Source organism: Hyla sarda, chromosome 1 (assembly GCF_029499605.1).
Source record: "Hyla sarda isolate aHylSar1 chromosome 1, aHylSar1.hap1, whole genome shotgun sequence".
Classification (NCBI taxonomy): domain Eukaryota; kingdom Metazoa; phylum Chordata; class Amphibia; order Anura; family Hylidae; genus Hyla; species Hyla sarda.
The window spans coordinates 569,006,903-569,021,599 of record NC_079189.1 but is presented as its reverse complement, the minus strand read 5'-3'; the positions used below and the strand labels follow the sequence as shown (position 1 = coordinate 569,021,599).

Sequence of the window (14,697 nt, the reverse complement as noted above, 5' to 3'; positions counted from 1 at the left end):
CCTTAAAGGGGTTGCCTATATGGTCAAATCCATATTATATTCAGAATTCCCCTGAAAAAATAATTGAGAGGTCTTGTTGTTGAGATCCTCCCGCATCAGCTCTTTGTGACTGAGAAGTAACCTGCATATACTTTCCCTACAGCACTTCTAGAGGAGCAAAAAAGCATGACAAGATATGCCTAAAAATTAATGGATCATGTAAACAATATGTGAAGCTACCGTCCTACAGAGAGACTGAATTTTAGATCCAGGGATGGACCTACCTGATATTGTTTATTCTCTTGGTAGTTTTTGATACGCAACCAGTGAAATAAGATAGCCAATAAAAATTTGAGAAAAATTGGCCGAACCTGACAATTATGACAAAATCTGGACGTGCATCTTCTGACTCTTCCACAATAGATGATGTTAGGAGAGAGAAATAGCAAACATGTTGAATTTTAATTGCTGGATTTTTGGGTTCTCTGGGAGACGAGCTTCTGTGAAATGTGCCTGGCCACATGGACCCCCCCCTCTTTCCATATTTTTGGGGGAGGTTGGAAGAGATAGCTGTTGGCCGAACGAGGACTCATCTGACAGCTATTGTATGTTTATGGCCAATATAAAGGAGTAGTCCAGTGAAATAAAATGTATACCCTATCCAAACAATAGGCACTCTGGCAGTCCACAGGAAGGGGATGTGCCGTTCCTCGCAGGAAGCTGCGGCCTTCATGTATCTCTAATGTAGAAGGACGCATGTTGGCCGCCGCTTCATGCGGGGGGTCGGTGAGCCCCCTTCTTGTGAACTGCCGGGGCACCATGCAGATCACGGGGAGTCCCATTGGTTAAACCCCCCGCGATCTATAAATTATCCCCTATCCTTTGTATAGGGGATAAGTATTAATTCGTTACCGTACTCCTTTGAATGTAGAAACCAATTTTAAAGATGATTCTCCTTGCAAAGGTCATATAGGTATATGAATGAAGTTAAGGGACTCCGATATCCCCAAAGGTCCCTCGATCTCAGGAGGACATGTCCTATTCAATCTTTACAAGGACATCCTATTTCATTGAGACAAGCTGTACACTTTTCACACCAAAAAAGCGGATTATGGGATATCAGACACCCTAAATTCAAAATATCAAGTGGCCCTTCAAGTTACAATAACAATTGGTTCCAGGACCATTGTATGTTGGGTCCATAACTCTATGGAAACTTAGTAATTGGTTCTGAAGCCCCCCACAATGTCCTCCAAAAATGGACAAATAAGTATCTAATACAGATAAAGAAAGTCCTTACATATAAAAGTAAGAAAGATCTGCTGGGATCTGTAAATCACTGTCTATGTAGAGGACAGGAGCTTCTTCAGGGTCCTGTAAAGTACAAACAGTGGGGGAGATTTATCAAAACCTGCGACGAAGAGGGGTCCAGTTGTCGATAGCAACCAATCAGATCGCTTCTTTCATTTTTAACAGACCTCTTTGAAAATAAAAGTAATCTGATTGGTTGCTATGGGCAACTGCACCACTTTTTCGCTATACAGGTTTTGATAAATCTCCCCCATTGTCCCAAAAGAGTAACCTCACCTGGTGTCCAAAGGAGCAGCTAACCCTGGTACAGGTAAATAGTACAGAACATGTAATACCTCCCTGTATTGTAGGGGGCGCTACCAGACATCCAGTCATTGCATACACTTCAGTAATATAGGCGTTTACCAGTGAATGCCCATTCTGATTGGTCAGTTCTTCCAGCAATTGACACGTTTCACAGATCTGGACTGTCCGTAGCATTGTATGTTGAGTTTGGTTTTAAAGGGGTATCCCAGGCAAAAAAAATGTTTTATATATCAACTGGCTCTGGAAAGTTAAACAGATTTGTAAATTACTTCTATTAAAAAATCTTAATCCTTCCAATAGTTATTAGCTTCTGAAGTTTTCTGTCTAACTACTTAATGATGATGTCACGTCCCGGGAGCTGTGCATGATGGGAGAATATCCCCATAGGAGCTGGACAGCTCCCGGGACGTGAGTCATCAGAGAGCAGTTAGACAGAAAACAGCAACTCAACTTCAGAAGCTAATAACTATTGGAAGGATTACGATTTTTTAATAGAAGTAATTTACAAATCTGTTTAACTTTCCGGAGCCAGTTGCTTTATAAAAAAAAAAGTTTTGGCCTGGAATACCCCTTTAATTCTAGAAGAGACCATTGAATGTTGAAATATTGTAACCCGAGGCCATTGTAAGTTTAGGGAGCGCTGTAGTTGGGGGACATTAATAGGGGTTGTCCATAGAGGACCAAAAAACTGCTTTTAACCCTTACTCGGACATCATAAATTTGTGACTAGTTGGAATAGTAGTAGGTAATAACCTAGTTTTGAAAACACTGAGGTCCAATCTTAGAAAAAAGGGGGCCACACAAGACTACCCTTGACTGAAATAAGGGAGATATGAAAAGCACCAAGTGCAAAATCATGTATGGTCTAACAAAGACCCTAAACAATACTATAGTGCCGTATCTCCAAACTGTGGACCTCCAGTGATTTGAAAAACTTCAGTCCCTAGCATGCCCGGACAGCCGTTGGCTGTCCGGGCATGCTAGGAACTGAAGTTTTTCAATCGCTGGAAGTCCACAGTTTGGATACCACTGCCATAGGGCATCTGCTTTGCCCTGGCATCCACCTGCAGCCAATGCCAGCACTGCAAACAGTTACTCTTGATGGGCCATTATTTGGTCCATTGAGTTATTAGGCCCTGGAAGAACAGATTAAAATATACAGTGCCCGCCGCTCCCTTAACTTAAGGAGGGGCTCAAGGCAAACATTCTTGATTGATTTTAGCCTTCAGACAATGTGGTGTCACCCAGAGGTGAGCTGCGCAATGCCAGGCTGACGAAATGCACATTACAATAAAGAGATCATAATAATTCTTCTGTTGTGCCCGTCTGTTTGTACTGTAATGTTTGCCAACCGGCTTTGCCCTCTTGCATGGCATAACATATTCTAAAGGTTTTCCAAACCCGGATTTCTGAATCTCATGTATCACAGTGTTTTGGTATAGCATTGTGCCTTAACAATGGTTGAATTGTTTGTTTCATATCTTCATTCTAGTGGCATACCGGATAGAAGTGAAGGTCATGCACTGCTATTGTGGGTGGGGGGTTGTGCCATACTGTGACATCACTGTGTGTATTATACCTGTACTGTGACATCACTGTGTGTATTATACCTGTACTGAGACATCACTGTGTGTATTAACCCTGTACTGTGACATCACTGTGTGTATTATACCTGTACTGTGACATCACTGTGTGTATTATACCTGTACTGAGACATCACTGTGTGTATTATCCCTGTACTGTGACATCACTGTGTGTATTAACCCTGTACTGTGACATCACTGTGTGTATTATCCCTGTACTGTGACATCACTGTGTATATTATCCCTGTACTGTGACATCACTGTGTGTATTATCCCTGTACTGTGACATCACTGTGTGTATTAACCCTGTACTGTGACATCACTGTGTGTATTATACCCTGTACTGTGACATCACTGTGTGTATTATACCCTGTACTGTGACATCACTGTGTGTATTATACCTGTACTGTGACATCACTGTGTGTATTATCCCTGTACTGTGACATCACTGTGTGTATTATCCCTGTACTGTGACATCACTGTGTGTATTATCCCTGTACTGTGACATCACTGTGTGTATTATCCCTGTACTGTGACATCACTGTGTGTATTATCCCTGTACTGTGACATCACTGTGTGTATTATCCCTGTACTGTGACATCACTGTGTGTATTATCCCTGTACTGTGACATCACTGTGTGTATTATCCCTGTACTGTGACATCACTGTGTGTATTATACCCTGTACTGTGACATCACTGTGTGTATTATACCCTGTACTGTGACATCACTGTGTGTATTATCCCTGTACTGTGACATCACTGTGTGTATTATCCCTGTACTGTGACATCACTGTGTGTATTATCCCTGTACTGTGACATCACTGTGTGTATTATCCCTGTACTGTGACATCACTGTGTGTATTATCCCTGTACTGTGACATCACTGTGTGTATTATCCCTGTACTGTGACATCACTGTGTGTATTATCCCTGTACTGTGACATCACTGTGTGTATTATCCCTGTACTGTGACATCACTGTGTATATTATCCCTGTACTGTGACATCACTGTGTATATTATCCCTGTACTGTGACATCACTGTGTATATTATCCCTGTACTGTGACATCACTGTGTATATTATCCCTGTACTGTGACATCACTGTGTATATTATCCCTGTACTGTGACATCACTGTGTGTATTATCCCTGTACTGTGACATCACTGTGTGTATTATCCCTGTACTGTGACATCACTGTGTATTATCCCTGTACTGTGACATCACTGTGTATTATCCCTGTACTGTGACATCACTGTGTATTATACCTGTACTGTGACATCACTGTGTATTATACCTGTACTGTGACATCACTGTGTATATTAGCCCTATACTGTGACATCACTGTGTGTATTATACCTGTACTGTGACATCACTGTGTATTATCCATGTACTGTGACATCACTGTGTATTATTCCTGTAATGTGACATCACTGTGTATATTATCCCTGTACTGTGACATCACTGTGTATATTATCCCTGTACTGTGACATCACTGTGTGTATTATACCTGTACTGTGATATCACTGTGTATATTATCCCTGTACTGTGACATCACTGTGTATTATACATGTACTGTGACATCACTGTATATTATCCCTGTACTGTGACATCACTGTGTGTATTATACCTGTACTGTGACATCACTGTGTATTATCCCTGTACTGTGACATCACTGTGTGTATTATTCCTGTACTGTGACATCACTGTGTATATTATCCCTGTACTGTGACATCACTGTGTATATTATCCCTGTACTGTGACATCACTGTGTATTATCCCTGTACTGTGACATCACTGTGTATTATCCCTGTACTGTGACATCACTGTGTGTATTATACCTATACTGTGACATCACTGTGTGTATTATACCTGTACTGTGATATCACTGTGTATATTATCCCTGTACTGTGACATCACTGTGTATTATACCTGTACTGTGACATCACTGTATATTATCCCTGTACTGTGACATCACTGTGTGTATTATACCTGTACTGTGACATCACTGTGTATTATCCCTGTACTGTGACATCACTGTGTATTATCCCTGTACTGTGACATCACTGTGTATATTATCCCTGTACTGTGACATCACTGTAGATTATCCCTGTACTGTGACATCACTGTATATTATCCCTGTACTGTGACATCACTGTATATTATCCCTGTACTGTGACATCACTGTGTATATTATCCCTGTACTGTGACATCACTGTGTGTATTATCCCTGTACTGTGACATCACTGTATATTATCCCTGTACTGTGACATCACTGTGTATTATCCCTGTACTGTGACATCACTGTGTATTATACCTGTACTGTGACATCACTGTGTGTATTATCCCTGTACTGTAACATCACTGTGTGTATTATCCCTGTACTGTGACATCACTGTGTATATTATCCCTGTACTGTGACATCACTGTGTATATTATCCCTGTACTGTGACATCACATGACATTTTCAAACACTAAAATGATCACTTTATAGTCTTAGTCGTATTCTTACAGCCGATGCATTCCTATTGACAAATGTACTTCCTTTCAACGTGTTTTTTTCTTTAGAAAACAAGACGAAAACCTGAACAAGGGAACCCAGTCTGAAAGTACAGGGACACAAACTATTACAAAGGTGCACCCCCCCCTCCCCCTATCCAAACCACCATAGACTTCGCTGAAGCTGCATTGTGCAAAAACTAAAATGAGACTTACAACGCCCAGCGTATTCCAAGATCCCGCAATGTCCAGATCACCACAGCCGGAGAGCCACTACAACATGTAGAAAGAGGAAAGAGAATAACTCCAGATAACAAAACTTACAACCTAAGCCCTGGCAGCAGGCACTCTGGACCGGCGCCAATCTCTTAGCAGATCAGCAAAATCATCATCAGCTTGGTTGTCAGAAAAGACGCCATAATATTTTATTATCACTATGCTTATGAGTAACCGCATAAGAAGAATACTACCGCACTCACTAACACAGAAAGGAGACCGACAGCACCTGTCACATGTCCATCACCCTGAGAAATTTATAGCAATGGATGCCAGATATAGACGACACCAGGATACGAGACACAAAATTCCAGCTCAGACCCACAAAGAGTAATAAAATATTAGGTCTCATAGCGGTTGAGCTCATTGATCCTGTTGTACAGTTATGTTCGCACTCTGCAGAGATAGGGCGGAGTGTCTTATCTATGTCTTGCCTGGTGTTTGATGATTTTGCTGTGGTCAGGAAAGATAAAAGCTGAGCTACAGAATAGAAAACACTTAAAGGGGTACTCCTGTGGAAAACTTTATATTTATTTATTTATTTTTTTATCAACTGGTTCCAGAAAGTTAATTAGATTTGGAAATTACTTCTATTAAAAAAGTTTAATCCTTCCAGTACTTATTAGCTGCTGAATACTACAGAGGAAATTCTTTTCTTTTTGGAAAACAGAGCTCTCTGCTGACATCACGAGCACAGTGCTCTCTGCTGACATCTCAGTCCATTTTAATAACTATTCAATAACAGCTCCCCCGGAGGACCCCTTTAAGAGCTGCATATGATATATTATTTTTTTTTTAAAGGTAGCCTAGTGCTATCTCTTCACGTTACTTAGCTTTGGTGTTTTTATTTTCGCTTAAAAGAAAAAAAAAAAAAAAAAAAAGGCCATGAAAAAACTGACCTCTCATTCTGCACTCCAAAGATGCAGTTTGTGATGTTTTTTCCCCCAAATTTTTTTTGAGTTTTAGTCTTTTCAGGTTTTTTATTTATTTATTTTTTAGGCGTTTTATCCAGTGTTTTTCATATAACAAATCATGTGATTCATTCATCATGTGACTCAAGGATTTCTATTAAAGAAAAAAAAAAAGGCCAATGTTAATCCCTTTGTTTTTTTTTTGTGTTTTTTTTTAAGTCTGGCATTTTTTTAAGTCTGGCATTTGGGGTTTTATATTTCTCGTGATGTCATAGCCCTGCCCCCCTCATGACATCACACTTCGCCCTCTCAATGCAAGTCTATTGGAGGGGGCATGACAGCCGTCATGCCCCCTCCCATAGACTTGCATTGAGGGGGCAGGGTGTGATGTCATGAGGGGGCGGGGCTATGACATCACGAGCGTCCGGCGCCGGCTCCAGCTTTTGGAACAGTTTGTTCCAAACGCTGAGCAGCGGAGTACCCCTTTATGGGTAAACGTAACTAATCTGCTGCAGATTGCCCGGAGCTGAAATTCTGCAAGCGGAATGGGTAGCAACATAATCCGTGTGCGAAATCCCTCAGATATGGTCCGGTGTACAGACATTCTGGGAGATTTATCAAAACTTGTGCAGAGGAAAAGTTGTCCAGTTGACCATAGCAATCAATCAGATCGCTTCTTTAATTTTCACAAGCGATCTGATTGGTTGCTATGGGCAACGCAGCAACTTTTCCTCTGGACAAGTTTTGATAAATCTCCCCCATAGCAGTCCAAAGAATAAGGGATAAGATGTCTGATTGCAGGGGGTCCCGCCGCTGGGGACCCCCGCAATCTCGGCAGCGGCACCCCAGATATCCGGTGCACGGAGAGAACTTCGTTCTGTGCCGGATTACTGAATGGTGTTGCAGGGCAGAGGCTCAAGCGGCCAATGTCGCGCCACGCCCCCTCGATGCAAGTCTATGGGAGGTGGCGTGGCAGCCGAGATTGTGGGGGTCCCCAGCAGCGGGACCCCCGCAATCAGATATCTTATCCCCTATCCTTTGGATAGGGGATAAGATGTCTAGGGGCAAAGTACCCCTTTAAAGGTCTCCCTCCCCCAAGTTTAGGTAGAGCCCCTTAAACAGAACTCCCCCCTTCTCCTTGCCCCCCATCTCACTCAAATATTTGGGCATAAAAATACCCACCTCTTCTGCAAGTTTCTTTGAACTCTCAAAAAAAAAAAAAAAAACTCCCTTACAAGGTCATAATTAAAATGAAGACCCAGGGTGGTTTAGCCCTATCTGACAAAGCAATGTACTAAAAGGCAATACACACACTGGGTGGACCTGGTGACGATGGGGGATCTTCTTAGAGATCAGACTATGGAAAGGTCCTCCTTTGGTGAGGATTATCCAGGAACCTTATGGCTCCCTTCACCCAGCATCTCTTCCTCTGCCTCTAATCCACTCATTAGAGGGTCACTTTTATTAAGAACATCTCTATACCAAACACCCAAGTCATGTCTGCTCCCCCATCTCCTACCGGCTCATCTCACACCCTATATACTTTTTTCCCTACTTTATCACTTATATGGTGGGACTGCCATGTGATCTGACCCTTTCGGAAAGAGGTAGAGAGTATAATTAATCAGGTAAGCCCCTCTAATATCGTATTAAATCTACCCTCAGTGGCGTTGGCGCTTCCCACTCCCTCGTTGCGCCCCTCTAAACACCCATATGATCACAGCCGCCAAGCTGCTTATATGGCTCAATACACCTCAGCCCCTTCCATGCATCAATAGATTAATAAAATCAACCAAATTTACAGGTTAGGAGGAGTTTACTGGGCTCATGGGACACATGATAAATTTGCTGCCACCTGGGACCCATGGATTGTTTCTGGTTACTCATTTACACAACCTTCTCATTTGCGGGGTGACCGTTATCATCAGATACCTATGGACTGACCCCCATGGATACCTCAAATCAGGCACCCCAACGACCAGACCCCAATACAATACAGGAAGCCAGGCTATGCAGCCTTGTGCCTAATTTCTGAGGCCTCTTATACTACCCTGCATGATGCATTTTGAAGTACCCCAGTAACTCTGAGGTTTATAGCCTCTGAGGTTTATAGCCTCCAATGTAAGTTCCCTCACAACAGCTCCCGCTTGAAACATCTGTCCCACCCACCCACCCAATCCAATCCACATATTCAGGTTTCTTTGTCCACCTACATCAGAATGTATTGAAGAGACTGCTTATATCCTGTGCCATGCATGAATACATTTGGTATGCTCCACAAACCTTACCTTTTCTTGTGTATACAAAAAGCTCAGCTCGATTGGTCCCCCGTATGCCGCCATATTTCAGTTATATTCAGTTAGTCAATGAATGAACTACTGGCTCATGTTAAATGCATGTTAGTGAGAGCTAGTAAATGAGTGCCATGATGTGGTCCAGGACATGCAGGGTCTGCATAAATCCCAATCTCTAACAGCCAGAATGTCTCCATTTAACAGATGTCTGCGGCACAAAAGGCTAAGTCTTCTTTTTCCGAGTCTCATAGCTAAGACACAGGAAGTCTTGTATTTCTGAATCTTATAGCTAAGGCACAGGAAGTCTTGTATTTCTGAATCTTATAGCTAAGGCACAGGAAGTTTTGTCTTCACTACAATTTAGTAGACCGCAGTTATGTTGTATACAGATAATTCCGTAAAGCCTACTCAAACCAGATAACTGGCATGTGTGGCCACTGCTGGAACACATGAAAAGAATTTTTTTTCCTTACTTCTACCACCACCATATTTACAGTAAATTAATTTTATATGCTTTTATCCCCTATTGGAGAAAGCCATTTTAGGCTTTATAAAAAAAAAGTTTATAAAAAGGAAAAACAAAAATTTTCCATGGACATAAGTATTCAGACTCTTTGCTATGGTAATTGAAATTTTGCTCTAGGGACCTCACATTTCTCTTGATCATGTTTGAGATGTTGCAGCAGGACAACTTTTTCTCTGCACAGATTTTGATAAATAGCCCCTAATGGTCACTCTGGCAAATGCCAATGATCCTTTGTGAGGATGGGCAAAACTTCCAGAAGGTCAACCATCACTGCAGCCTCCACAATCTGGGCTTTATGGCCAAAAAGAAGCCTCTGCTCAGTAAAAGATACATGAAAGCTGCCTTTAGTTTGTAAAAAAAAATGTCCCTAAAGGACTCTCAGACTGTGAGAAACAAGATTCTCTGCTTTGATGAAACCATGAACTTTTTAGCCTCAGTTCTAAATGTTGTGTCTGGAGGAAACCAGGCGCTGCCCAACACCTGCCAAATACCATCCCTACAGTGATCATGGTGGGGGCAGCATCATGTCAGGAGGAAACCAGGCACTGCTCATCACCTGCCCAATACCATCCCTACAATGATCATGGTGGGGGCAGCATCATGTCTGGAGGAAACCAGGCACTGCCCATCACCTGCCCAATACCATCCCTACAGTGAAGTATGGTGGGGGCAGCATCATGTCTGGAGGAAACCAGGCACTGCCCAATACCATCCCTACAGTGATCATGGTGGAGGCAGCATCATGTCTGGAGGAAACCAGGCACTGCCCATCACCTGCCCAATACCATCCCTACAGTGAAGTATGGTGGGGGCAGCATCATGTCTGGAGGAAACCAAGTACTGCCCATCACCTGCCCAATACCATCACTACAGTGATCATGGTGGGGGCAGCATCATGTCTGGAGGAAACCAGGCACTGCCCATCACCTGCCCAATACCATCCCTACAGTGAAGTATGGTGGGGGCAGCATCATGTCTGGAGGAAACCAGGCACTGCCCATCACCTGCCCAAAACCATCCCTACAGTGATCATGGTGGGGGCAGCATTATGTCTGGAGGAAACCAGGCACTGCCCATCACCTGCCCAACACCATCCCTACAGTGATCATGGTGGGGGCAGCAACATGTCTGGAGGAAACCAGGCACTGCTCATTACCTGCCCAATACCATCCCTACAGTGAAGCATGGTGGGGGCAGCATCATGTCTGGAGGAAAACAGGCACTGCCCATCACCTACCCAATACCATCCCTACATTGATGCATAGTGGCGGAAGCATCATGTCAGTGCAGAGCAGCAGGATCAGGTACTGTGAGAACCTCAGCAGTGGCGGGGGATTGTGGCATGTAAATACATATTATTTCAGGCCTGGCCACATTTACACATAAAAAGAAGTCCCGGATGACCTCTCTAATTTTGTGAAGTACAAAAGCGGTATTTTTACAATCGGTCATTGTGTACGGCTTGGATGGGCTGAATGGATTGAGTTCTGTAAAATACATTAGACAAATCCTGCTTTATGCTATGTGTTTACAGTGCTTATGAGCCTTGAAGTTAAGACGTTTGGAGGCCATTCTGGGTCAAGCTGTCACTAGAGAATGAAAATCATATTAGAAATTCTCATTGCCTCCTGGCAATGTTCATAAACTTCTGAAAAGTTTGCATTGCAGATATAGTAGTACAAAACAGTGGGGTGACATGCAACTGCTCACAAATGCTCACTGTGATACTAAGGTGGTGCATTCCCTATTTTTATGGGGCCTCCCCCTAAAAACTGTCACTGCTTTCTTCAAAAACAGTGCCACACCTGTCCATTGGTGATTGGCGTTTTAACTCCCCACTACTGTCAGTGAAACTGAGCCATAGTACTAGACACAATCTATGGGTAGGTGCGGCATTGTTTCTGCAAGAAATGCTTGGGTACAATCTAGAAAATGCTCTGTGAGCTAGACAATCTGGACTCCAGATATATTGTGGCAAACCACAAAAGAGACTTGTGCAACTGCTGCTGTTGTGTTTAGTTCACAGATCATTGTCTAGACTGGAAATTACTGTATCCACTAGTTGTGTCCAGAAAAGTAGGTAAAGGTTCAGCTCACCATTAGCAGCATGCAGACCCAGATCACAGTGAACTCAGCACACCCTCCAGCGGAAGTCACGGAATGAGCAAGGGCCGTGTTCCCAGGTACATCAGATGAAACAAAAATGAGGAAAATCCGGCTCCCAAGACTGGATAAAAGTTCGTAACTTTAATGAATCATATTAAAATCCAACGTAGAAAAAAAAGGAATGGCTAAAAGCACAAAGGAAACGCGCCAACGCGTTTCGACTTGTCAACAAGTCTTAATCATGGTCGATGGACCATGATTAAGACTTGTTAACAAGTCGAAACGCGTTGGTGCGTTTCGTTTGTGCTTTTAGCAATTCCTTTTTTTTTCTACGTTGGATTTTAATATGATTCATTAAAGTTACGAACTTTTATCCAGTCTTAGGAGCTGGATTTTCCTCATTTTTGTTTCATCCACTAGTTGTGCTCTGTGTGTTTGCAGCCTCTGAACATAAACAAATGTTGTCATTAATTGACATCAGACATCTTGAAAATGGCGAAGAACTGAAAAGCATAGTACTGCATATTGTTGTAGAACTTTTACATATACAGTGCTGAAATGCTCACTGTCATTAAAAAAGAAAATACCCTCCATTTGATAGCCTATGTGATTCCTAACATATCTTTAAATAATTTTATTTGCCAAAAATGACTCCTTACCCCAGAGAAGAGAGATCTGAAGTCCTGGCCCCCTAGGTGTGTCTCCTGTAATCTATTTTCCACTGCCTGTTAGATTGAAAAGGTCTCTAGTAACAGTCACATGAAGTGGGGGTGGGACTTAGCATGTGTTCTGTGTAGGAAAAGAAAGAGAGAAGGATTTTTTACCTGGAAGCTGTGTCCATTCTTCAGGTCATCTGCACTGTACATATAAGTCAAGGCTTCCCTCATCTCTGCATGATATTCTGTGCTTAATGTAACTCAATTTTTTATTATTCAGTATCTTGTTATTCATTTTATATAACACTTATATACAAATTACACAAACTATAGGGTAGTAGTCTTTACTTATGTACTTCAGTTAAATACTGGGTTAATCTGTACACTCTATAACAAAACAATTAGAACTAAGTGTAACTCCATATTTTTGTGCTCCTGTCTGCGCTAATCTTCAGCAGGAGCTCAGGGCTTAATGAAACCCCTTCCTTGTTGTGCTGTTTCCGTATGCACACTGTGCTGCCTCCTGTATCAAATATCCCACCTCTGCTTTTAGTCTGCAGGCTTGTCTTCAGCAGCAGCAGTTCTGTGCTTAATGTAACCACTTCCTTGCTGTGCTATTTCTTTAATGTCTGCTTACATAGCACCTTGCAAAACCAGTTCATCAGTAACCCTTTCTCTTTCTCCCACATTCCATCTTTAGTAGTGTACTGTGTAAACTAACAGTACCAGCCTGTTCAGTGCCCTTTCACTATGTCATGGCAAAGCAGAAAACAATAGGGGCTGTGCTATGATTGGAGAGGCAACTAAGAGAGAAAGTAACTGTGTGTGTACTGTTGGCAAACAGCCCAGCTTTGGTCCCACCCCACTGAAATGGAGTGAATAAGAAATAGCTGTGCACCATAGAGGGGGCTCTTAGGGATTCACTAACAGATGCAAGAGCCTAAAAATCACAGTCACCTCTCTGAAGGGTCAGTCTAGCAAAAACAGGCAGGTTTATAAAATCTTTTGAAATGACAGGTGTGCTTTATACTTCACATATACAAAACTGTAACATAAGCTCTTTAAGACCCAAACCAAAACCATTGGTGATGTCAAGTATGTCCATATAAAATGAACCTGTATAGGAATAGCTCCGTCCTGCCAAAACTGGCTCAAACTTTCAATGCCAAGTCTGCACTTTACAATACATATGCACTGTATGTGATAAAGGTGAAACATTATAATCCTAAAATAGCAATTCATGCAGAAGAATCACAAGCAATACATTTTGGTTAGTATCTAAACTTGGATTCACTAGGAACAGACAAAAAAAAATCTGCTGCTGTTATTGTTGAGGTTACAGAGGCGGCAGAAGCATTGCCAATATAACCTCCAAAATTCATGTGATTTCTGAACTGGCTTTGTGTTGTCAGCAGAAAGGTACAATAGAATCACTGAGTGAGAAATGTCACTGTATGAAGGACAGGGATTACGCTGGAATGTCACTCCGGCTCTGTGATCTTTGGCAAGTGATGGACAGTTTTCTGAAAGTTATTGATATTTTTGCATTCCTCAGAAAGTATTATTAATTTGTCTAATTTTGGATGGTATGTTCTGAATGTCTGAAGTGACCCTCCAGGTGCGGCAATAAGGCCTTTAAAACGTCACAATTTACACAAGATGCACTGTTCATATGTCGGAATATTTTTGAAAATACTTAGCATTTCAACCGCTTGCCCTTTATGATCTCTGCGCCATTGAAATGATCTGCATCTAGAGGCTTAAAGCCTATTCCGTTCAAGTCTTACTCACATAGGTGCATGGCTCATATTAGTGCATAAAAGGTCAGGAGATTGAGAAAACCATATTGCGGAACAATGAAAAGGCTTTATTATTAATATAAACATAGAAAAGCCATGAGAAGAACCTCCGATTAGTGCCTAATTATTAGCCTTATAATAAGTGAAGGTGGTTCAGAATCATCACTTCTATGGTGGGAATTGTGGTGTCCCAGTACCGGAATGCATCCTGTCAGGTAAACATTGCTTCAGGTGCCTGTGATAGGCCTTGCTGCTCAGATTATGCTGTGCTATTCATTGTAATACTTGATCTGTTAATTTATATTGTGTTGCACTGTACTTTTAAGGAATATTCAGGATGTATGTAAGGAGGTATGATACACAGTACCCATGTGACCCTGATTGCCCAAAGGGAGGCCCCCCTAGCTAGGCCATATATAGTGTAGGGGGGGAGGAGCTATTCAGTTTAGTTCTA

At 42.1% G+C, this 14,697-nt stretch overlaps 1 protein-coding gene across 10 annotated transcripts in view; it reads right to left on the bottom strand.

Annotated features, from left to right (window-relative positions):
• SLC14A1 (solute carrier family 14 member 1 (Kidd blood group)) overlaps window positions 1-14,697 on the bottom strand; it is a 239,188-nt gene that overhangs the window by 20,504 nt on the left and 203,987 nt on the right. Inside the window, exons 1-2 of one of the 10 annotated variants that reach the window (XM_056543121.1) lie at window positions 9,151-9,219; window positions 5,892-5,948 (exon numbers count right to left, since the gene is read on the bottom strand). The exons of 7 other annotated variants lie outside the window; for them this stretch is intronic. In XM_056543121.1, coding sequence (XP_056399096.1) covers window positions 5,892-5,948; window positions 9,151-9,204 — 111 coding nt within the window. In that variant the 5' untranslated portion in view covers window positions 9,205-9,219. Of the gene's footprint in view, window positions 1-5,891; window positions 5,949-9,150; window positions 9,270-12,447; window positions 12,578-14,697 lie in introns of those variants that run through there. 2 more of the 10 variants (XM_056543155.1, XM_056543146.1) reach the window with 2 other exon arrangements.